Here is a 23,818-nt window from a genome sequence, read left to right as displayed (position 1 = left end):
CCAGGATCCAGGGCGGATTGTGCCCTGAGCTGGCCTCTGGTGCCCCCAGGCATCCCAAAGTCAGGTTCTACCTGTGCTATATGGTACACCTCCCAGCCAGGAACCCACTCCCAGCCTGTGGGCCCAAGGATGCTGGCTCCAGCCCCGCCACTCCGACAGAACTCCAAATCTCTCTGTGGAGCCGTATATCAGAACCAAAGAATGTCAAGGCCAGAGGGTCCTTAAAGTTCAAATGCCACCCAGAGAGGTTGGGCCACTTGCCTAAGGACACACAGCTACGAGGGGCAGAGGCAGGCCTCCTTCCTTTGGCTCCTGGTCCTAAGCTCTGTCTACTACCCTCCAAACTTTGATTGTCTAGCAGTAAGATGACTTCTCCAGCCATTCCAGGCAGAAGAAGGAAGGACCATCCAAGAGCACAGGTGGAAGGCCTTCCAGTCTGGGAGAGTCCCTTCCATAGGCGAATCTCCCTCCTGTGCTGGGCTATGAGGGACCCACTTCCACCTCATCCCTGGAAACAGCCCCTCCTACTGCTGATGCCCAAGGCCAGCCCTGGGCCAGGTCTGCTTCCAGGAACATTGTGCGCAGCCTCAATAGCCAGTCCTGTGTCGAGGCCGGGGTCCCTCCAGAGCACGGATGGGCCAGTGCCAAGGACAGGTCACCCAAGAACGTGTGACTGAGCAGGAGAGAACGTCTCGCTGGCGTTAGGAGCAGCAGGAGAGCTAGGGTCTGGCCTCTCTGGCCTGGAGAAGCAGGGGAAGGAGGGCCTCAGGCCGCACTCCTCACCCCCTCCACCCCCGCCCCAGTCTCCAGGAGGCGCGCCGCTCGACCTTCTCCTGCCTGGACACTAGGTGGTGCTCTCCACCCTGTCCTGGGCAGAGCTTGGCCCCCTGCCAGGAGAGGAGGCTGGAGGCCGGGGTGGCACCTACACCTCCTTGCCCACATCAGGCAGGACAGGCTGCTATTAATCACTAAGCTCGGACAATAGAACAGGACTGCCCAGGGCACCGAGACATAAGGCCACCCTCCTTGCTCTGTGGCTGCCCGGGCTGGTTCCAGCCAGAGGTCAGGGAGCGCCTGTACCCTTCCTGTGCTGTCCTGCGCCTGGGCGCCTCTGGGATGCTTGGGGGGCAGGGCCCTCTCCCCTTGAGCTGAGCAAGGCCATCTGAGCCCCACTCCTGCATCCCCCTTCCCCCCACTCCCCCGCTCTCGCCCTGTGGGAGCAGCTGCTGCCCAGCCAGGATGCAAGCACATCAGTGCCTGCGTGTACCGTGTCTGTACACAGTGAGGGGGCCGTCTGGCCACCATGGCAACCTCTGAGCCCCTCCAGCTCTGAGCCTTCCTTCCAATTTTCTGTTCTGCTTTCTTTCTCATCACCTTCTTCATCCAGCCCCCCCCCCTTCGCTGCCCCCTCCCCTGGCTATCCCCACCACACCCTGGGCACCCCGGGTCTCCCCTCATCTCCCCGCCAGGACGTCCAGTCCCTGGAGGCCACTAAGATGCTCAAGCCCATTTCCGTAGCTCAGTTCACACAATCTGTCCACAAGCAAATGACAGAGAAAGCCCCTTCCCTCCCCTCCGCTTCCTCTCAGGGGTCCCCCCGGCCAGTTCTCAGGTGCATCCTGGGGGAAAAGGCTTGAAAACCTCTGTGCTCCCTTCTGCCTGGAGCTGAAAGTTCCACTTCCAGGAGGGGGTCAGGGATCCGAACTGTTGGCCCCCGTGCTGGGTGCCAGCTGAGGAAGGCAAGGAGCATCTGGGGGCCCCTGAGGCACCCGGGGGAGGAGGGCTGGGGCCCTTCTTCCCGCCACACTCCTGAAACAGTGGTTCTCAAAAGTAGGGCTTATGGGTATCGGCAGTCTGCATTTTCCACGAGCACATGGGCTGGGGGTGCAGCCACGGGGGCCTGTGTCCCTCATCCCTCCCTCTGGGGCTGACCCCCACCCCCCGCTGGTCTCTGTTCCCTCCAGGGAGGAGTGAAGGTTCTCATCACAGGCCCGTGGCAAGAAGCCAGCAATAATTACAGCTGCCTGTTCGACCAGATCTCAGTGCCTGCGTCCTTGATTCAGCCCGGGGTGCTCCGCTGCTACTGCCCAGGTGAGAGGCCGCCTCCCGCAGAGGCCGCGGGGCCCCAGAGCGCTGGACTCCGAGTCGGCCTGGAGGGGGTGACCTGGAGCAAGTGGTGTCATTACTCTGGGCCTCGGGTTCCTCCACGGTGAAGGAGTGGGTCCCGGATCAGCTAGCATAATGGCATCTGTTCTGGACTCACGGCCCCCTTAGCATGATAGATGGGGGCACAGGTGAGCTCGGCTGGGTTTTGAAGAGAGCCTGATGGAGGACTGCTTAGACAGCCAATGCGCCCGGGTGACACACCCAGGACTGGTCACGGCAGGGAGCTCTCCTCACCCTCCACCCGAAGGGTCACAGGAGCCGGTGAGAGCCAGGCGGGCAGAAGGGCCCCAAAAGGAGCTGCGTCTGGGGTCGGGGCCACAAGGCCGCCCTCTCTCCCCGCCGCCCATGCCGCGCACAGCTGAAGCCACACAGAAGTCACGAGAACAAGAGGGCCCAGGCCGTGCGGTCCACGGGGCCAGTCCCCTGCGGCGCAGAGCGGGTCAGAGAGGGATGGAGGAGACCCGGCAGACCGCAGGGGAGGGGGCGTCAAACTGAGAATAACCCACACAGACCCCTTTGAGAGGCTGGTGGCGCCAGCCACCCCATGGCCAGCAGAAGGCCCTGGCACGCCGTCTCCTCTCGCTCTCAGGGCCCGGAGGCCCCGGGTGCCGTCCCCGCGGCTCTGACCTTCTCCCTGTCACTCGGGCAGGGCCCATCATTGTCCACGCAGCTTGGTGTCCCTGTCTGGTCAACTTGCCCTTGACCTCTGACCATCACCTCCTCCCCACTGGCCTGTTGGCTCCGTGAGGACAGGGTCTGTGCCTTTCTTGGTCACCACGTGTCCCCCAGGGCTCGAAAAGTGCCTGGCACATCCCGAAAAGGGGGTGGGTGTTCATGAAGGAACCTGCTCGTGTTCTCTGTCCCCTGGGTTGGTGCTGGGGGGACCCCTTGACTGGCCCCTCACACGCATCATTAGCTCCAGGGACGACCCGTCCAGCTGGCCCAGATGATGGACGGAAAGGCAGACGAGGAGGCGGGTGGGGAGGGCGGAGGGTCCCACTCCGTGTTATCTGCAGCCTACAAAAAGGAGAGAGACAGAGAGAGAGAGAGAACGGTCCCTGTGGAGGACTAGGAGTGGGGAAGGGAAGTGGGGCCGGGGTCCCCAGGGCAGGAGAAGAGCTGGCCCGTGCCAGGGGCCTGGTTCACCTGGGGTGGTCCAGCTTGAACCTAAGGCAGCCTGAGCTGTCGGCCTCACTCCGTACCATCCCCCTAGCCTGGAGCTCCCGAGCTGACATGGAACATTCTTTCTCTCTCTCTCTCTCTCTCTCTCCATCTCCCCACGCAGCCCACCGGAGCAAAATGCCGCTGCTCCAGGGCTGGGCTCACGCGCTCGGCTTCTGCTTGAACGCAACGGCCTCTGCACCGCAAACATCCCAGGCAGCCAGGGCTGGTGCCCGTGGTGGCCTCCTCTGCTGGCCCTGCCCCCGCCAGGGGCCTGGCCAGCTCCCACTCATCTCCCCCTGCTCCCAGGCTCCCAGCAGCCCTCCTGGGGCTGGAGCGCAGCCATCCTGACGCCAGCCAGGCTGGGTCAGCCTATCACAGCTCGGGGCTGCGTGTGGCTAAACTGCAGGCCCCCCAACCTCCACTGGTGAGGTAGGGGGAGGGGCAGCGTGTTATTAACTCTCCACTTGTCACCTGCTGCTGGAAAGGGACTGGCCCAGCCTATAAATAGATGCCGCTTCCTGTACCTGGTTCTTGCCTGGCTGAAGACCCAGACCTTGCCTGTCCTGAGTTATCTGACCCCTCCAAAAAAAAAAAAAAAGATTGGCCTTTGCATGCCGTCTGGATGGTGTCCCAGGCCAGGACCCGGCTAATCCTGGGTGCCGGAGCAGTCCCGTCATGCACATCCCAGATCAGCCAGTTACCATCGGGTGACTTGAGCCCGGAGGTTGACTTCCCTAAGTCCCCATTTCTACATCTGTAAAAACCACCGGCCAGATGGGCGAGGGGCTGAGATGAGGGCGGGTCCAGGAAGCTCCTGGCTTACAGGCTCAATTCATGAAGCTGCTCACGAGTGAGGCCTTGCTCTTTCTGTCCTGGTTGGAGGGAGGGGAGCTGGGAGAGGGGTCCAGGGCTGTTTAGGTATCAGCAGGCAGTTCTCCTGGTCCCAGAGCATCTCTGGGTCCCCAGAGCTGGCAGGAGAGTCTGCCCAGGTCACTATGCCTCCTCGTGGTTTAGGCTTCCCGAACATCTTGCATCTTGGACCCAGAGAGGCTCAGGCAGCCTGTGGGCTGGGGGGGGGCCCGCCCTGTTCCACCCCTAACCACAAAGAGGGGGTCCCTTTTGGACATCCTTGTTCTGAGGCCCAAACTAAAACATGTCACTCAGTAAGACAGCAGTGGGTGCTGCATGCATTCGTTCATTTCTTCATTCGTCAAGTAGTTTGCCAGGCAGTGGTAGGTGCCTGGAATGGACCCAGCCCCTAACTCTAACCTTGACCGCAAGGAGCTCTCAGTGCAGGAAGGAGTTGGTCATGCAAACAAGCCACACCCTGGGGGACAATGCTGGCTGCTCAGGGGCCTCTTCCCTGGGTCTCCCAAAGCCTTGGGGAACCTGGAGCTGATCTTAAAGAAAGGACACTTGAAGCCAGAACCAAACTGACCTCACCTAAAAGAAGGGCTCAGAGGCCTGGGAGCACAAGCCAGGTCACCTGAGGAGCTAGAATGACATGAGAAGAGGGGGCACAGGGGGTGCAAATGGCCCCTGCCCACCGGCCTGGTGCACATGCCCTTGCCTGGGGCAAGCTGGGGAGACTCGACCCTGAGCAAGAACATGGTTCTGGGCGGCTCCCCCTCCTTCACTGGCCGCAGAAGACACACAGGCATGGAAACTGCCTCTTGCAAGATTCCAGTAGTGTTCCAAGGTCAGGAGGGAGAAAACCAAGCCAAGCCACTGAGCTGTGGTAAAGCAGTGGTGAAGGAGGACTTGGGATTCAGGAAAGGCAACCTGGTCTTGGGAGAAGATGGAGGAAGCCCCCCCAACAAAAAGACTTTGTTTGGGGGCTTCTGGACAGCCCCACGCTGGATTCCTGGGAGCCACCAAAGGCAAAAGATGAAATTCAAAATGAGATGAGCAAGTGCACTGCATTCTGAAGCAATTCACTCAACAAACAGGTATTGAGGGGCCATAACAGGCCAGGCACTGACCTTGGCCCTGGGCGTACAGAGGTGATCAGGACAGACTGGCTCCCAGCTCTCACAGAGCTTACATTCTACTGTAGGAGATGAAAAAACAAACAAGGAAACAAAGAAATAACCAAGATAACAGGAGAAAACACTAGAATATGGTAATGTGATAAGGTAACTTGGGAAAAGGGACGCTCCTTTGGACAGATCCTCTCACAGGCTGGGACATTAGGCTGGAACCTGAATGATGAGATGGAGCTGGTCATGGGAAGAATGGGAGGAAAACATCCAGCAGAGGGCAAAGGAAGTGCAAAGGCCCTGAGGCAGGAACAGGTTTGGTAAGTTGAAGAAATATAAAGGTGGGGTGAGTTGGAGATGGCTAGGTTGGAGAAGATGGCAGAGAACAAATCATGTCCATCCTTCTAAGTCATAAGAAGGAGTCTGATTAGGTTGTACTTGCAATGGAAGCCATTAGTTTTAAGTGGGGAGTGGCTTGATCTAAATTATGTCTTTCAAACATGAATCTGGGTGTGTGGGAGAATGGATTGTAGGAGGGAAGAAGGAAGCAGGGAAACCGTAGGAAGCGGCAGAGGGGTAATCTTTCCCGATTTAAGGAGGAGGGCTCCCTTGGGCAACACACTCCCACTGATTTCCTGTGGAGGCTTTGGAGCGTGCCCCCCACCCTAACACCATCCCAGCAGAACAGGTAGGTCTCAGGTGTGCTGAAGGTGCCCTGGGCAGGAGGCTAATGCAGGAGTCCAGGCATCTAGGCAAGACATGATGGCAGCTTGGGTACCGTGGTGGCCATCAGGATGGAGAGAAGTAAATGGACCCAGGACTTGCTGATGGACTGCCAGAGGAGCGAAGCTGAGTGGGCTCTGATGGGGCGTTCGCTGACGCCCTACCCTCCTGTTTGGTAAACCAGGCAAATCTCCAGGGAAGGCGAGTGGCCACGAGCTTGGAGATCTGCCTGGGGACGCCATCAGAGCCTAGGGAGGTCTGGACTTGGCTGGGGCCCCCTGCCCAGAGAGGCGCGGCAGGAGCTCCAGTGGTATCCCACCCACCATGGAGCCAGCTTGTGATCTGGAGCCGAGGGACCACACCAGGGTGGAAAGCACAGGGGAAAAAACACACTGGTCATCTTGGGGCAATGACTTTCCGAAGACCTGCTCTGGGGACCGTTGCGTAACACATACACCTGGGATGGAGAGAGGCCACACGTCAATGATTTGGTTTTCCCGTGGGCAGCGAGGGCTGCATCAGAAGACCTCAGAGGGAAGCCAGAGCTTTACTCTGCCCTGGGGAGCAGCTGACTTGGACAGCTTCCTCCAGTCTAAGCTTTGGAAAACCAAGAGCCCAAACAGTAACATGATCCCTGGGTGCGTCCTCCCTGGAAATCTGTCCTGGGGAGGCCCTGGGCGCTGGTTCCAGAAAAGCAGGGCAGAGAGCACAGAACCCTGCTGTCTACCGGAGGCTGAGGCCCGGCGGGGCAGAGCAGCCTGCATACACCCACCGGCCTCACCCCCAGAAGCAGCTTCACCCCCAGAAATGAAGCAGGTCTCTCTGCCACGGGTAGGCTCTCCTCTTGGGAACAGTGAGAATGTCCCCTGCGTTACTCAACCAATAGCTTTCATTGAGCCCCGTGTCAGGGTCAGAGCAGCTCACGAGGCCCATAAGGGCCGGTCTTCCCGAAGCTTGACATCCAGGCGTCGGGGGTAGACGCAAGGTTTACGCCAGCCTCCAGCCCGGCACCACTGGGCTCAGAGTAACAGGCACAGACGAAGCTCTTGCCTTCATCAGGGATGCAGAAGAACTTCTGAAAATACACAGAAGGCTATGCTAAGTGAGTCAGGACAAGCTTGCCGGAAAAGGTGAAACAGAGAAATAAGCACAAAGGAGTCCAAAGCAAATGCTGCACCTAAACGCCCTCCCCCCCTGCATTTTGACCTCGAGGAATGAGCAGGCCCAGGCAGGGCTAATCCATGAAGGGCAGTGGGGAGAGGGTCCTCCTGGCCCTTGGGTGGGTACATGAGGCTGGAGGGTGCCCATGCCCCGCCCCCCTCCCTCCCTGACAGCTCTTTCTTTTGCTTTCAGCCCATGACACTGGTCTTGTGACCCTACAAGTTGCCTTCAACAACCAGATCATCTCCAACTCAGTGGTGTTTGAGTACAAAGCTCGGGCCCTGCCCACACTCCCATCCTCCCAGCACGACTGGCTGTCACTGGACGGTAAGAACAGCGCTCGGGTCACCTTGCCAGGCCCCAAGGGAGAGGGACACTTGGGAACCCTGTGTGCAAGGTGTGAAAAAGGAGGAAGCATCCACGTTTCCTAACTTCTGCTGCTCAGGGTGCAAGTCTCACCTCGGGAGGACCGGCTGGTCCGCATCCTCAATCTCGGTCTTTCCCTGGGACAGAGTGAGTAGGTGAGCTTGGACCCAGGGCTTGCCGGGGCGTCTGAGTGGCCAGACCAGCCCCTGAGCTGCTGACAGGCCCCTCTCCGGACAGACCTGGGGCAGCAGGGTCCAGGCATCCTCTGCTGCCCCACCCCCAGCCCCAGGGCAGTTTCTAGAAGCAGAGGGAGCTCCTGGAGGCCATCACCAAGCCCTGAGCCTCTCAGAGGCAACAGCAACGGGCGAGGCTGGGGGAAGGCAGCCCAGTTTGGGCTTCTTTCTGATTCCAAGGCCTGGACTTCAAGGCTGTGTTTTGAGTGCTTCTGCCTTTTAGGGACCGTGAGCCATACCTTCTCATGGAAGCCCTCCCCCACCCAGCTGAGGGCGGAGGGCCAGGGAGCCCCCAGAGGCTCCAAGGCGGGAGGCAGGACGTGATGGCCAAGGATGCTTCTCTGAGAGCCGCTGGCCTGCTGCAACGGGGTGCCGAGCAGTGGCTGCACCCCCTGGGGCGCCAGAGGCTCTGCAGAGAAAAGTTGCAGAGGCTGCCCTTCCAGGCCCGGGCATGCCCAGGGGAAGCCCCGGAGCTGGCCTGGGCGGCTGAGCTGATGGTCTGCTCTGGGCACCGAGACAGGGTGGAGGGATGGCTTACACCCGCCCTTAGTATCAGGGCAGCCGCAGAGGTGCCCGTCTGTGGGTTACCTTGCTAGAGACCTTGCCGGCCCAAGGTGTTGGGTCTCAGCTAAGCTGACCCGGGCCCTCTGTGGGGGTCAGTTCCTTAAGCTCCCCTCCCCCATCCACAGCAGCCCTTTGCCTTCTCCCTTCTCAGACCTCCCCTTGCTACTGGTCGCTGGAGGCTCTCTGGGCTTGGGCACATGCCTTAGGCAGCTTTCCTGGGCCACCCAGTGTGTAGTAAATCTCTGCCTCATCCCAGCCCCGGCCCCAGCAGTGACAGGGTGTCTGGCAGCTGCCCTGGCCACTGAACCCTCCGAGCTGTTCCCAGAGGTGGCTTTGGGTCAGCGGGCATCTGCACCCTGGCAGTGGCTGCCTGGGAGCGCCAGGCTGGCCTTGGCAGCCACCCTGGCCGAGGCTGAAGCCAGCCGGCGCTGTGGCGATGACCTGAAGGATGTAACAGAGAAGGGCAGGGTGACCAGGGGCTCCCGTTCAGGAAATCCGGTTTCAGTTTTGCAGAACAAATGGGAAAGGGAACAGGGAACTCTGCAGAGCCCTGGCTCTTCCTCAGTGACCAGGTCACTTCACCAGGGTGCACTGTGGGATGCAGGGACCAGTCAGTGTCGGACCTGCCTGGAAGATGGAGCCCTTCAGAAAGCCAAGTCTAGCCAGGCAGTGCCTTGCCTCAGGGCACAGGAAACGTCAGCCGTCCCCCGGGAAGCCCAGAGGGCAGGCGGTACCAGGAGGCTGCCAGCAGGAGAGGATGCTGTGATAGAGATCATGGGGAAGGGAAGCCACCTTAACTGCTTCATGACAAACACACCCCTCAGTCCTCGGCCACGCAGGACACCTGTTCCCCAGCAGCCCCCTCTGCCGGAACTTGGAGCTCTGAGCTCCATAGGCCTCCAGTTGAAATAAGCATCCCCCCAGCCCCTGGCAGAATACACAGGAGAGATGACAGGAGTTGGGGAAGGGACGAGGCAGGGCCACCCCCCTACAGAGAGCAGATGGGGGCCCCGAAGGACCCCATGAATCTCTTTCCCTTTGCGCTTGGCCAGGCATCCTTTCAATAGTGGGAGGGGAAGGGGGGCCAGGGCAGAGGAACCTTGAGACACCCACCCTGCCAGGGTGGAAGAGTAAAACTAACCTCTCCTTGTTCTTTTCCATCCCCCCCCCTCCCCGCCCCCAAAAATGAGTACAAGTGACTTATCTACCCAAGGATCATTTTCCCAGCATTTCACCAGCCTGATACATAATAACGGTGGGGGGAGGGGAGCAGAACCGCAGCCGCAGCGCCAGGGTCACAATCCTCCCAGTGCAAAGGGGACAGCTGGGACAGCCCAGAGGGTGGAGGTCCCCCGGGCTCTGGCCAACCCTGTGGCCTGGCAGTGAAGAAGTGTGTCGAAGAAGATGCTGCAGCGACCAGACTGTCAGAAGCCTTCCTCTCCTCTCCCCTCTCCTCCAGTTCCGCAGCTCCTTCCCTCTGCCCCTCCCGCCCCCAAGGTTACCGGGCAAATTCTCAGTTAGAGCCGCGGGGAGGTGGAGGTGCGCGCGCTGCGGCCAGGGGGAGGGGCGGCGGTGGAACGGGAGGGGGCGAGGGGACAGCAGCGCCGAGCGAACTGGGGTGCGGCGGCCGGGCGGCGCGCGTGCACACACAGGCGCACACACAGACATACACACGCGCATGCACACGCGCACACACGCACGCTTGCACGCCCGGCTCAGCTGCAATGCAGGGACCCTGCGCGGAGCGCTGGGCAGGTTGCGCCAGCGCCCGCCCCACGGACTGCGGCACGGCTCGGCCCTCCCCAGCCCAGGGGAGAGAACGGGGACGTGCAGCCAGGGCTGCGCGCTCTCGCGCCGGCGGCCGCCTCCCGCTGCGCGCGCTCCTGGTCCGCCCCACTCCACCCCCGTTCGTCGCCCTGCTTGCCATCCTGGGGGCGCTCTTTGCCCCTCCCTCCATCCCAGAGGGGGAGAAATGTTTGGGAAGAGACTTCAGCTTTCATTTGTTTAAAAAAATGGATTTGTTTGCCAGACTAAAGGCTGGGTGGGGCACGCGGAATGGAATCCGCGCGCGCAGCAGCAGCCGCGGGGGCGCAGCCTTTGTCCTGGGCGCAGCCTTTGTCTGAGCAGCCTGGCCGAGCGGGAGGCGATCGTCCCCGCGGAGGGTCACGGGCGCAGGGGCCCCGTGTCCCCAAAATCTCAGTTGGACACAGCCATCCAGGCGGAGACAAGCATGGAAACGGGGGAGGAGGGAGAACAGGGAGGAGGGGGCGCTGCCGTCGGCATCTACCCGCTCCAGGCCGATTTTGGGGGGAGCACAGTCCTCTGGGTCTCGGGAGCTGCAGCGCTTCTCCCAAACTTAGGGCACTTGCCCACCCTCCCCAGCCCCTGCACTGTGACCTCTAGAGGACACAGGCCCTACAGGCTGGCAGCTTGCGGGCCACCTGTTTGTCTTATGAAGGATTGAATGCATGAGGACACATCAAGAGAGCTTCATCCAGCCCAGTGTTCAAGAAGGCTTCCAGGAGGAAGTGACTCTTCCACTGAGACCTCCAGCCTGAGCAGGCGTCAGTCAGGCTTAGAGGAATGGGAAGGAGTATCCCAGGGGGAGGGGGCAGCAAGGGCCCCAGGCTGTGGAACAGCTGCTTCCTTTAGCCAAGGGGCTCTGGGAACTACCAGCTTCACCATTTCTTCCCCCAGAGGTCCAGATTCAGAACACATTTCCCCAGGCCTCTTGCATCAGGACCCCAGAGTGGTCCGGGGTGGGTCAGCTGTGCATCTGGGGCGCAATGGGACCTCTTCCAGGCAAGAGGCAGTCAAGCAGCCAGTTTACCCAGGGACCGTTTTCTGAGGGCCTCTGGGAAATGTCCCTTCTGCCTGCCATGGGTCCTGTGGACACAAACAGCCAGGGCTGTGCTGAGCGTGGGGAGGCTGTGCTGTGTGCTTAGATGGCCTCGCCTGGGCCTGTGTTTGCAAAAAGAATAAAGCCAGGCCACCTGACCCTGCGGCTCTGGAGCGACGGGGTGGGGCGCACATCTGGCCAAGGGCACTGGGACACCTTTAAGAGATCCCTGTCCCTGGAAGAAAGGTGAGTGAAACTTCTGGGCGCCTGGTTCTTTCCCTTGCAACCAGCTGATGCTCCCCAAGGCCCGGGCCCACCCCTACCCAGCTGAGCCCCTCTCCAAACCGGACTAAGCCGCTTATTCTTAGACTCTATTTTCAACTGCCTCTCGGGCAGCTGAGCCTCCTGCCTGAGTGAGAGGATTGGTGAGATGCACGGATGCAGCTTTCTTGGGCTCAGCCAGCCAGCCACCTGGGCAGGTCTCCTGCCACCCTCGGGTGGGGGAGGGACCTTGTAATCTCAGGCAGAGGGAGGGAGCAGGAACTCACATCTCATCGTCCAGGTGCCTGCTTCAGCATATGAAGCCTTGAGGCAGGGCGGACAGCCCTGGCAGCCTGCCCTCCAGCTCACCGGGGCCAGAGGAGGGTATCTGGCAAGCCAGCCTCTGGGGCAGCCTCGCTCCGGGTTAGAGGTGTGGGAAGGTGGGAGCCTTGCCCCCTGTAAGGAAGTGGAGAGAAGGAAAAGCAAGATTTGGCCTCCTGGTTTGGCCTTCTGTGACCAAACCTTCTGTGCTAATAGATGGAAGAAGTGTAGCTGGGGTGGTCCCCAGCTCTGTCCCCCTCCCCCCCGCCTCCCAGCTGCCTGTCCCTGGCATGTGGCCATGCTCCTGCCAGCCTCTCCCCTGCTGGCTGGTTTCTAACAGCAGCCTCCAACCACCAGGAGTGGGAGACCACACACTGAGCCAGAGACCAAGGGTGCAGCCCAGGGGCAGCAGGAGGGGCCACTCCAGCTGTGAGAATGGCCCCTGGGAAGCTTCTGGATGCTTCCTCCCTCCAGTGAGGACACTCCAGGGCTTTCAGTTGAGTGTACCTTGCTGGCTCCTCCTGGCCTGGCTCCCTCCATCCTGCAGATCCCCCAGCCCGCCTGCCGGTCTCCCTCCTCTGGACCCGTGATGAACTGTCCACATGGGAGAACATCAACAGAGCCAGACAGAAAGTGTGTATCACTTTTACCAGATAATGTGGGGAGAGGAGTAAATGTTAAGTTGTAATGAAGTTTAAATGCCACTGTTTTACTGAAACAAATACAGTTTGTTTCATGGGGTAGAATACAAAATTCAGGAGAGTTTTTTAGATCAGACATAGAGCATCAGTGAATGGTCTTGACTTTGGAGAGTGCCTTGAACCACAGGCAAAGTCAGTGCCCCGAGGGCCCACGTCCTCCTGCCTCTGGGAGCACTTTGAAGAAGCTTCAGAAGCTTGGACGCAGGGGTCTTCTCTGTAAGTAAGAAGGGGCACTGAGAAGAATCTTCTGGCATTCACCTAGAGTGGGGTCTGGGGCATGCTCCAGTGGGTTAACTCATGGGTGTCTGAGTATTTCTTTACATAGCGGGGACCTAAGAGATAAGTCGGTAGTGGCAGAAACTGATTTGAGCCAGTCTTTTTTTTATAAATTTATTTATTTATTTATTTATTTTTGGCTGTGTTGGGTCTTCGTTTCTGTGCAAGGGCTTTCTCCAGTTGCGGCGAGCGGGGGCCACTCTTCATCACGGTGCGCGGGCCTCTCACTGTCGCGGCCTCTCCCGTTGTGGAGCACAGGCTCCAGATGCGCAGTGAGCCAGTCTTCTACTTGGGACATGAAGCTGAGTGGCAGGAAGGGCCTCTGGTCTGAGCTGCAGCTACCCAGCCAGGGCCTCGCTCCAAAGCACAGGCTCCCTCCGCATAGTCAGTGTCTCTGTGCTCTGTGGGGTCCACATCCTTACAGATGGGGGTGGGTGTCCTTAGCCCTCCTTAGGCAGAAACCAAGGGGCCTGGTGCTCAGATGTCCCCCGGAGGCGTGATCTCCTGCTGCTTGCGGCTGGGGCCACAGCGAATGGATCTGGGTGGCAGGGATGAGTCACCCTGGGGCTGGGCCTCACCCGCCTCCTTGCGTCAGTGACAAATGGTGCCCTGCAGAGAAACGGCAAGCCCAGCATCTGCAGAGGCCGAGGAGACAGCCCCTGGGTCCTCGTCCTGGCTATTGGGGCAGGTGGCAAAGTTAAAACCAGTGGGAGAAGACCCGGGGCTCCGGCAGACGTGACCACTCCCGCGGGGGCAGCTTCTGGCCACCAGGGGGCAGGTGGCTCATCCTGAGGCGCGAAGCTGGGAGGCTGAGACCCTCCGATCGTCAATGTCAGCCAACTTATCCTTGACTGTTGCATGAGTTTCCTGGCAGTTCTAGAGGCCCTGGTGCTGGCAGGGCCATGCTCCCTCTGAAGGCTCTAAGGGAGAATCCTTCTTGCCTCTTCCAGCTTCCGGGGGCTGCTGGCAACCTTTGGCGCTCCTTGTCTGGTGGCAACATAACTCCAGCCTCTGCCTCTGTCGTCACATGGCGTCTTCCTTCTCTGTGTGTCTCTGTGTCTCTGTTTTCTCTTCTTACAAGGACACGGGTCATTGGATAAGGGCCCCACCCAATCCAATGAATTCATCTTAAACTAGTTACATCTGTAATTAACTAATTACCAAGACCCTATTTCCAAATAAGGTCACGTTCTGAGGCAGAGGGAGAAGAGAGAGGCCCCAGAGAGCGCAGGCTACGTGAACGTTAACAGAACATTCCAGAAGGAGGAGCTGGTGATGGAGACTGAGAAGGAGCAGTCGGGGGAGTCGGAGGGACACAGAAGAGGGTGGGGTCTCAGAGCCTAGGGTCAGGGGGAAGAGGTGGTCCCTGGGGTCCGAGGTGCTGGAAAGCATCCAGTGGATTAAAGACCCCGCAGGCCCTGGGATGCTGTCTCCAGGCCCCTCCCTTCTCCCTCTGCCCACTCTCCGTGAGGGCTTAGCCCCGCCCAGGACCCTCTTTACCATCTGTAAAGGTAAAGGTGCACTGATACGTCCACCTTTGTGCCTCTTCTCAGATCCAGAACCTTCCATCTAGCTGCCCCAGGACATCGCTGCTCCGGTTTTCTTGGGCAAGTCAACGTGTCCCAAATGTTACTCACAATTGTTCTCTTGTTGCCACGCGCCCCCTCCCGACCCTATACCTCCTACAACCTCGGCAGAAAGTCCACCCCAGAGTCATTCCTGATACCCCCTGCTCACACCTGCCCCCCCCCAAGCCCGTCACCATCCTAGTGGCCTTCTCTCCCTAATTTCCCCCACTTCTCTCCATCCCCTCTGCCACCACCCTGACTCGGCCCCAAATGTTCTTGCACATCCTACTCTGGCTCCTGGCCTCCACTCTTGCCTCCTTCCACGAGGGTCATCCCTTCTTGCATCACCAGGCACCGCTCTGACTGCGGGGGACCTTCGTTCTCGTGGGCTTTACGTTCTAGAGGCGGGAGAAAGATAACAAACACATCACAGAGGAAATATCGGGGCACTTACCGCGGGCAGCCTGGTAGAGGGTGCCAGGGTGGCTGCTTGAGGTCGGCGGCCGGCGGAGGCCTCTCTGGGGAGGCGCTATGTCAGAAAGGACGCACACGCTAAGATCCTGGGAAGGACGTTCCAGGCCGAGGGAATCACAGAACAGAGTTCCCTGGGAGACACGGAGCCTGGTGTGTAGGGGCCGCCCTGGTGAGCAGGCTAAGGGGAGGTGCAGCGGAAGGAGAAGGGGCCGGGCCTCCGGGGGCCCATCAGCCAGGGCAGGGGGCTGGGACTTTATCCTGAGGACAGTGGGAGGGTTATAAGCCAGTGAGGTGACACACTCAGTTATGTTTTCAGGACCACCCCGCCCCCGCCCCGGCTGCTGTCTGGAGCATGAATTGTGTCTCTACTCACAGGGCGACCACCCCGGCCGCTCTTGCATCAGTGCGGGCAAGAGATGAGAGTGGCTCCGACAAGGCCGGTGATGATGAATCCCAAGAGACACAGTTTGGGGACTTTTGTGGGGTAGAGTCATGGGCCCTGCTGATGATTTGAACACGGAGGATGAGAAAGAGAAGGATGGGCAGTGCCTAGATTTGGGGCTTAAACAATGGTGGGGGACAGGGGACCATTTCCTGAGATGGAGGAGTTTGAAGAAGGTGGGAGAGAGGGAATCTCGAGTGGGTTTTGGTCATATTCTGGTTGACAGCCTATTAGAGTTGCCAAGTGTACAGTTGGGTTGGAAAGTCTGCAGGCCAAGGAGGGGCCCAGAAAGGAGATAAAATTTAGATGTCATCAGCTCAGCAATGGAATTTAAAGCCATGGGTCTAGAGGCAGTTGCTCCACGAAAGAGGGTGGATAAAGGAGAGGAGAGGGCACAGGGTCAAGCATGGGCTCCCCCAGTATTTAAATGTCAAGCAGAAAAGTTGCTGGCAAAGGGGCTGAGGAGAAGCATCCAGCGAGAGGAGGAAGTCGGGGAGGATGTGACCACGGGGAGGCCAGGAGAAGAGGGTGTTTCAAGAAAAAGGGTGTGGCAGCCGTTTTAATACCAGGAGAAGGGGAGCAGAGCGTTTCAGGCAGAGGAAACCACACGTAGGAAGACCCCACGGCAGGAGGGAGCTCCGTGAATTTAAAGAACCCGGAGAAGTGGCTGAAAACTCTGGTAGCCTGTCTCTGAGCTCAGATCCCTGACTCTCCCCAGGCTGGGACAGGAAAGACCTGGCCCAGGAGGTCTTGTGCCCCCAACCCCTCCTCGTGCAGCCAGAGAAAAAGCCCCGGGCCCTGCCTTTCCTGCCTTGCCCTCTGCTGTTGGCCCAGAAAACCATCCCACAGGTCTGCAGGCCCCAGAGAGGCAGCTTCCCTGGCCCCGGGCTCAGGGAGACATCCACACCTGCTCTGAGTCCCAGGGACAAACTCCCTCCCAGTTGCTCCCCACTGGGGTGCAGGGACTGGTGCCAAGTCCCAAAGCAGGAACAAACTGTGACTCACCCGCCAAACGGTAGGTGGATGTCAGACCCAGTGGAGACGGCTCTCAACCCCCGACCACTGGCTGTGGCCGGAATGCGGGAATCCTGCAGATAGGCCCAACGGCTGCCTGGAAGTCCTGCTCCCTCCTAAATCAGTTACATCGGACTCCCATTCCTCCACCACGTCATTTAGACGCGGGTCAGCTGTGCTGCAGGGGGCATAGCCTCGAAGAAAGGCCTCTTGGCAGAGCTGGGATCCCAGAAAGACCAGCACGCCTGGGGAGACGGCCAGTTCAGGCCAGCGTTTTACAGGCTTCCTTAGCCTTTCCTAGGATCCGGCCCCGGAATACACCTCCCTGGAAAATAATGGAGATGCTGATCTGTTTACCCAGCAGTGGGAGCAATGGTCCTGAGACGGGGAGACCCAGGACATCGCCCCGTGAGCAAGGAGAAGGGGCCGTGGGCGGAGCGGGGGCTGGTGTGGCCTCCAGAAGGAAGCGGGGTCCTGGAGGTCCTGGAGCTGGATGAGAGGAGACCCCCGCCTCCCCTACCAATGACCCAGATCCCAGCCTCTGGGTGGGGCGAGCACAAGCCCTCTCCTTTTAAAAACTCCCCCAAATACACACGTTTCTGATCCTTTCCAAGCAGCCCAGCGACTGACCTTGTCTCCCGCCTCTGTGACAACGAGACATTCACAAGAGTCTGATAGGCTGAAGACCAGCTCCCTCAACTGCTGACATGTTCCACCTGTGAACTTAAAGTCCTTTGTTTGAGGAAAAAAAAGTGACAGGCAGGTACGTGTCAGATGTTCCATACTTAATAATGGGAGACATTTAAAAAAATCCGTGGCAGAGTGGAAATAGTTGATACATCAGAAACAGACTTAGAATCTTCGAGAGTTAGAACTTGAAAGAAATGGTTGTCGCATTGTCCAACCTCCTCATCCCTCTGGAAGGAATCTGGGCCACCAGAAGAGCGGCGACTTGCCCCAAACCACTGCCGGATCAGGACAGAAGCCCTCCCGACTCTAGATCAGTGTGTGCCCTGCTCCCTCCACCCACTTCCCCTTCTCCATCCCACAGCCAGACTCACAGACTCCGGAAGCCGGGACACAGGGCAGGTGAGAAACCAGCCGGCTGAGGCCCTGGGCCAGTCCTGACATCAGCAGATGGAGAGGTCCCCCGAGTGTCCTTTCTCCTGCCCAGGTCCGAGATGGGCCCTCACCCCATTTGGTGGCACCCACTTTTAGAAGAGCTGCTGACGCCTTGGGTCGCCTCAACGGCACCAAAGCTGCATCCCTTGGTCTTGAGACACGAGGGAGAGCTGGCAGACCTGTTGGCACAGAGCTGCCCACCCAGAGGTTACTGCAGCTGACATCTACGTGCCACCACCTGCCAGGCCCTATCCACGAAGCGTTTACGCGTATCGATTCACTCAGACTTCCCAACTACGTACGAGGTCCCCCATCCTACAGATGAGGACGCAGACACACAGTGAGCAGGTGATGCCGAGAGGATCATACATAGTGGTCTGACCCCACCCACCGGCTCCTGACCTCCACACAATGAGAGCCTTCCTCTGCGCCTCTTCTCCCTACTGCAGTTATGCTGCATCCGATGGGGGCCTCCAGAGCTAGAAACATCCTTCATCCCTGCTTCTCCCTTCCCCACGACCCTCTTCCCCCCAGCCAAGCAGTTTGCAAAGTAGGACCCCCAGGGCTTCCTCCTCCCATCTTCCGGGTCCTCTACCATTTTTCTATCTCAGGCCTTCAGCATCACACACCCGGGCTTGGAGCCTCCCCGCTGGCCTTCCTCCCGCCACATTCTTTCCCTCCCCATCCATGCTGTGTATCACTGATGCCTTTGGAAAGGATTGACGAGAACCCACTGTGTGCCAGGCGCTGTGCAAGGTGCGATCCCCTGGGAGAGACAGACCCAAAAACTGGTGATTGTAACCCAGTGCAGCACGATGAGTTAGAAACGGAGGCGGGGCTGCCAGCGGCACCTGTTGGGAGGGGCGTGGTCTTCTGGGAAGGTCAGGATCAACTCTGACTCTGCAGCACGGAATCCAAGACACTTTCTAAGCTGCCCTCGGCCTGTCTTTCTCGGCTCATCTTCAGCCCTCCCCTCCTCTCCCCCTGCACAAGGCTCTCCCCTCCTCTCTACCAAAATACCCAGATTTCCCCAAACATACTGTAGTGTTTCTCACCTCGAGGCCTTCACACATGCCGTTCCCTCTGGTCTCTCAGGTTATTTCTCCTGTGGCTGCTTTAGAGAACTCCTGCTCCATTGAAAATTTCTACTGTAAGGCCCTTTCCCTCTAAAAGCTGACTTCCCCCCTCATTCCACTGCCCCCCACACAGGATGCCTTCTTTTTATTTGGCTTTTCCATTACACTTTGTAAATTCCTCCCTTAGCAATTCTTCCTTTGTAATCATTTATTCCCTAACTGGTACTGGAGCCCCCAGTAGGCGCCAGGCCCTGGGCCAGTGCTGGGATTAGAACAAAGGAGTGAATGAAAACGAGCAGATGAGTTTCCTGTGCTCACCCAGCTTACCATCTAGCAGAGGAAAAACCAGACCTGAACGCCTAGCCTTTGCACAAATAAGTGTGTGGGGAGCTTGTAATGGAGGGTTAAGAGGAGGTCTGGGAGGGATTTCTTGAAGAAGTGGCCCCTGCACTGAGGTCTGAGGGAGGAGCAGAAGTTAACTCCATGGAGAGGGGAGGGAACAGCATGGGGAACAGCATGCACAGACAGCCCTGTGGTGGGAGGGAGCCTCGTGGATATAAGGGAGCCACCTTGTGTGGGGATCAGACCAGACAGGTTAGAGGGGGTACCCAGGCACCAGCCAGGCTGAGGAGTGCTGGCTTTATCCCCAAGTAGAGGAAAGCCATGGAAGGTTTGAGAGGCATGGACATGACCAAGTTTGCATTTCGAGAAGTGCTCTTGGCTGCTGCACGGAGAACGGATTGAAGGAGAGCCAGAGCTGGCGAGGGTAGACCAGTGAATCCTCCAGGCTAGAGATGATGCTGGACTTGGCGGTTCTGGAAAAAGGGGACCATCAAGAGAGATTCAGGAGGTAGCATCAGTAGGACTTGTAGATGGGTTAGGTATGGGGGCTCCGTGTCATGCACCCTGGAGGAGGACCGGTCACGAGTTGGGCTGAGTTTGAAGGGCCTTTGGGACATCCATGGGAAAAGTCAACAACAGCAAGTGAGTGGACTTAGGCTCCAGAGCTCAGAGAAGCATGTGGGCAGGAGAGAGACCTCTGTGACGTGACTGCATGGAGGTGGCCTGGGAAGAAATGGGTCAAAGGGTGTGGGTGAAATTGACAAAGTTGAGAATATAGCTGAGTTCTGAGGCCAAGGACTTTTGTCTTAGTTATAATCATGCCCTAAGAGGCCAGGAACACAGTAGGAGCTCAATAAATATTTCTTCAAGGGATAGACGGATGGATGGATGGACAGACGGATGGACAGAAGGACGGACGGATGGATGGATGGACGGATGGATGGACAGACAGTGGTGTCTTTGTGACACTGCTGACTGACTCCAGCTTTAGGCTACAGGATCCCTGATGTCAGAAGCAGCTGAGGAGGGTGTCCAGAACTGACCAGGCACCATCAACCCCTTTCTGGTTTCCCTGTCACTGGACAAGCTTCAGGCAAATAACTCAAGGCAAGAATGCAGAAGCTTGACCTTTATTAAAAATGTGCCCTTGAGGCTGCCTTCAGAGCTTTTCAGGGGCAGAGAATTCACTACTCAGCTCCCTGGATTTGGAAAAGGAAGAGAAAAAGCAAGTCTCCTCCCTGAGCTGCTCAGACCCATCTCCCCTCTGGACCTCAGAGAGGATGGGGACTTCCCAATCAGGTCCTTGGCAAGTCCCTGCATGGTGTGTCACCATGCTGGGGTCTGGAGGAGGGCCTCATCTGACCCTCTGTGACTCCCTCATTGTCTGACCCAGCCCTACCTTAGCCTGGTGAGTGAATGAATGAGTTGGTAGGTGGGTAGCTGAGTCAGGACCCATGAGAACCTGCCTATCCACACCCATCTCCATGGAATTCACTGCACCAAAGTGCTCTGGTATGACAGTGACAGCCATTCCAGCCAGGCCCCATGCCAACAGCTTCCTGTTCATGACCCTGTTGAAGCCTCACGATATCCACCTCCTCCGGCACTTGTGACCCCACATTCGTAGGTAGGCACCTCCCTCCTCAGCCAGGTCATAAACCACAATGGAAGAAACAGCTTTGGTAGAAGGCAGCCTGTACACCTGCCCATCGGTCACTGGTACCTGCTGAGTCAACTGGGTCAACTGGGCGTGCCCCTACCTCCAGGAGTGCATGGCCCAGGACATGAGGCAAGCCAGACAGCACAGTTGGTGTGATGAGTGCCCCATAGAGGCAGGTTCCGAGTATTAGGGGAGCACGTGAGAGGGGCAGGGAGTCCCTCTGTGCTCCCATCAGGAAGAGAATGCACTTGACAGGGGTTAACTCTGTATGAAAACTATGTTTGTTCAGAGGAACGCTCTCCATATGTAGAAAGAATGTGCAAACAGTCAGCCAACTCACAATCCATGCTCGGTTTCCATCATTCATGGAAAGGACTCATAGAGGCCATGAAAGCTGTTATACTCCCAGTTACAGCCTATTACATCAAAGGAATCCAGATGGAAACCAGCCAAGGGAAGAAGTGTGTCCAGCAGGGTCCAGGAGGGCACCAAACACCCACCTTCCATCGTCTTCTCCCGTGGGTTGTGGTCAGCATTAATGTCCCTGGATCGATGTGTGACAGTGCTCATGGAAAATCACCAATCAGGGAAGCTCACCTGAGCCTTGGTGTCCAGAGTTTTTCTTGGGGCTCTGCCACGTAGGCGTGAGGGATTGCCCTCATGGCTGATCTCGGTCTCCGGTCTCTCCCGAGTTGGCTGAAACTGTGTAACCTAAAGTTCTTACCCTAAATCGCGTGGTTGATCCTTCTAGAGTGGCCAGCCCTACCCTACAACTCTCCACTGTAACCGGCTCCTACCTTAAATCATACTGGAGGACTCTCCAGTGACTCAGGCAAACTAAGCCACTCCCTCCAGCAGGACATTCCAAGGGCTTAGAGATCACCTCCCGGAAGGCAAGGACAAAAGCCAGACCTCTCTTTGGTCAAGGTTAAAGTCTCTACTGCGCAGAATTGCACCTCCCCTCCTCTGCCCCCACCAGCCTGTCTCCCCTGCTCCTCACCCAGCAGACCAATTTCTTCTTGCTGTTCTTGTCTCGAGAGGAAACGCTGAGTGTCTGACATGGTTTTTGCTGTTGTTGTTGCCGTTGTTTTCAAAGTGTCACCCCTACGCGGATATTGTGTAGTGCTCAGCAATTCTCTGGGGCTCAAGAACACATTTTATTATGAAAAATGGTTTGGGCAACTACTTTGTCTTCTGCAGAGAATCCTGTGCAAAGCTCAAGATTTCCTGGGCAGAGATGTGAAATTCACTACATTACAGATCCATCCACTTCGATGTGAAGTCCAATGAGAAATTTTAAGAGCCTTTGACGGCTAAGGTTATTATTCTCACATATTATCTCAATTAGCTCTTTAAATTACTCACCTGTGCCACGGCCCGTGATGCTCTGTAAATGAACCTGCATCCCGTCTCCATCCTGCAGACAGCACCCCTGGCTCCAGCAGTGTTCTTTCCTCACTGAAGTGTTCTCCTGTTGGCTCCATTTGCTGCTGAAGGGTTGTGAGCAGCTCCATTTGGAGCTGCCACTCAGCCTTCTCCCTCCCCCCACCCCCTGGAGGAAGCCCCTCCTCCAACAGTGCTCCTCTTTTTTCCCCCAACACCGATGGGAGTGGATCTGACCTTGCAAATGGTAACCAGTTGGGTGCACATGGGAATCTCAGAGCCAGGGTGGGGTCCTGGGCAAAGAGCATTCCTGTTCAATAATTCACCTTTAAGAGAAAGAGAAAACCTAGATGCAGCATTCGGCCATCTTCTAAGATGTGAACAATTCAGTGTGATTCTCAGACATGAAAAATGCAGCAATGCTCTAATTTTATAAGCTCAGTGATGTTTATTATGACATCAGAAGGCCTGGCCTGGGTCCCCCAGGAACAGCTAAAGCCAGGGGAAGCTCTAGTGTGTAGCTCCAAGCAGGGCCCGCCCAGAAGTCCTGCAGATGTGGCCTTACGAGGTCCGGCTTGATGCATTCGAAGCCTCCAGTGCCCTGGCACTTGGAGATGGCTGATGCATTTATCACGAGTCTTTCTGCCCGTTCCTGGAAAAGCAGCAGGAGAAAAAGCCAGCTCTGAGCAGAGAGCAGTCGTGCAGCAGGAAGTGTGAACCTCCAGGCCCCCTGACTGCACTTCCAGACATCATTCCTCCCCCAGCATTCTCGGTTTTGATTCCCAGAAGAAAGTGAGCGGGGGCTCATTTTATATTTGCTGAAAGGCCCTGGCATTGTTTTAAGTTACTTGAAAGTGAGTTAAAGCTGGGAGGATCCTTGGGTGGGGCTGCATTTCTAGTGACAGCATCCCAGGGGATTTCACTTTGATGCGGATGGTGCTTCTCAGGCAGCAGGGCCAAGCCAGGGACTGACCCGGCTTCAGTGGTCCAGAAGCCCGCGAGCTGCAGGCCTGCGTGGGGATGTGGCTGCCCTTTGAGGGGCCACAGCAGATACCAGGGTGTCAGAGACCAACTGGGGATGGGGGCACCCATGTGTGTGTAACACATCTGTGCTTTTCCCTGGCCACTCTTTTGTTTTTCTCAGTAACGGTGTTGAGCACCTAAGGTGTCCAAAACTCTCCCTGAGCTCAACCTGTCAGCTCTGCTTCTCCGAGGCGTGTGGTGAGATGGTTGTAGCCTAAGATGCACTGGCCTCTAATTGCGCCTTCCCTTTTGATTGCTTTTCCTTCGTTTCGGTAACAGAGCGGGATTTGACAAGCCCCTCCCCTGGTGACCTCGGTAATGATTGATTATTTGTAGAAAGCTGCTGGTTGCTTCCCTAAAAGGGGAACTTCCCAGCTCTTGTTACCACCAGTGTCTAAGCTTCAGGGTTTGGTCACAGCAACTGTCAGGATGGTGATTTCAAAGTGGTCTTCAGCGTAAATATCCGGTCTTTTGACTGTTGTCACCTTCAGTCGAATATACTCATTTCTCCTTAATCAGGTTCCCAAGTTTAAAAAAAATGAATAATATCTACTTCGTAAGAAAGTATACCACAGCAGCTTTAGTAAGTGCATTTTGAGTGTACCTTCTGAGTAAACACCGCTGTTCTTAACTGTGACCCCACTGGGCCATACAACAGCAGCCCAGTGGGCGCCTGTGATGCTCTCAGACCCCAAAGACCGAAGCTTCCTGAGATCGTCTCTGGAAAGATCCGCAGGAGGGTTGGGCCCTGATTTGGCAAGCATGACCTTGAACAGGGAGCCATAGCGTTCTGCACTTGAAGGTCTATGAGCCCTCAGCCAGGTAAAGAGATGCATGGACACGTGGGGAGCCGGGCTTAGAAGACAAAGCTTGTCTTAGCTTGTCTTTGTTACTACCAGGTAACATACCGCAGATGGAACGGCTGAAACAATAGACATTTATTTTTTCACAGTTCTGGAG

General features: G+C 57.4%; 1 protein-coding gene across 12 annotated transcripts in view; it reads left to right on the top strand.

Moving 5' to 3' along the window:
* The window catches only part of CAMTA1 (calmodulin binding transcription activator 1), an 891,439-nt gene that overhangs the window by 805,638 nt on the left and 61,983 nt on the right, over window positions 1-23,818 (top strand). For all 12 annotated transcript variants that reach the window (XM_082390202.1, XM_082390203.1, XM_082390198.1 and 9 more), the window contains 2 exons: window positions 1,965-2,091; window positions 7,386-7,520. In XM_082390202.1, coding sequence (XP_082246328.1) covers window positions 1,965-2,091; window positions 7,386-7,520 — 262 coding nt within the window. The remainder of the gene's footprint in view (window positions 1-1,964; window positions 2,092-7,385; window positions 7,521-23,818) is intronic.

Source organism: Balaenoptera borealis, assembly GCF_965194805.1.
Source record: "Balaenoptera borealis genome assembly, chromosome: 1".
In the NCBI taxonomy this organism is placed as follows: domain Eukaryota; kingdom Metazoa; phylum Chordata; class Mammalia; order Artiodactyla; family Balaenopteridae; genus Balaenoptera; species Balaenoptera borealis.
Note: the sequence above shows the minus strand (reverse complement) of the source record. Positions and strands in the feature narration are given on the sequence as shown.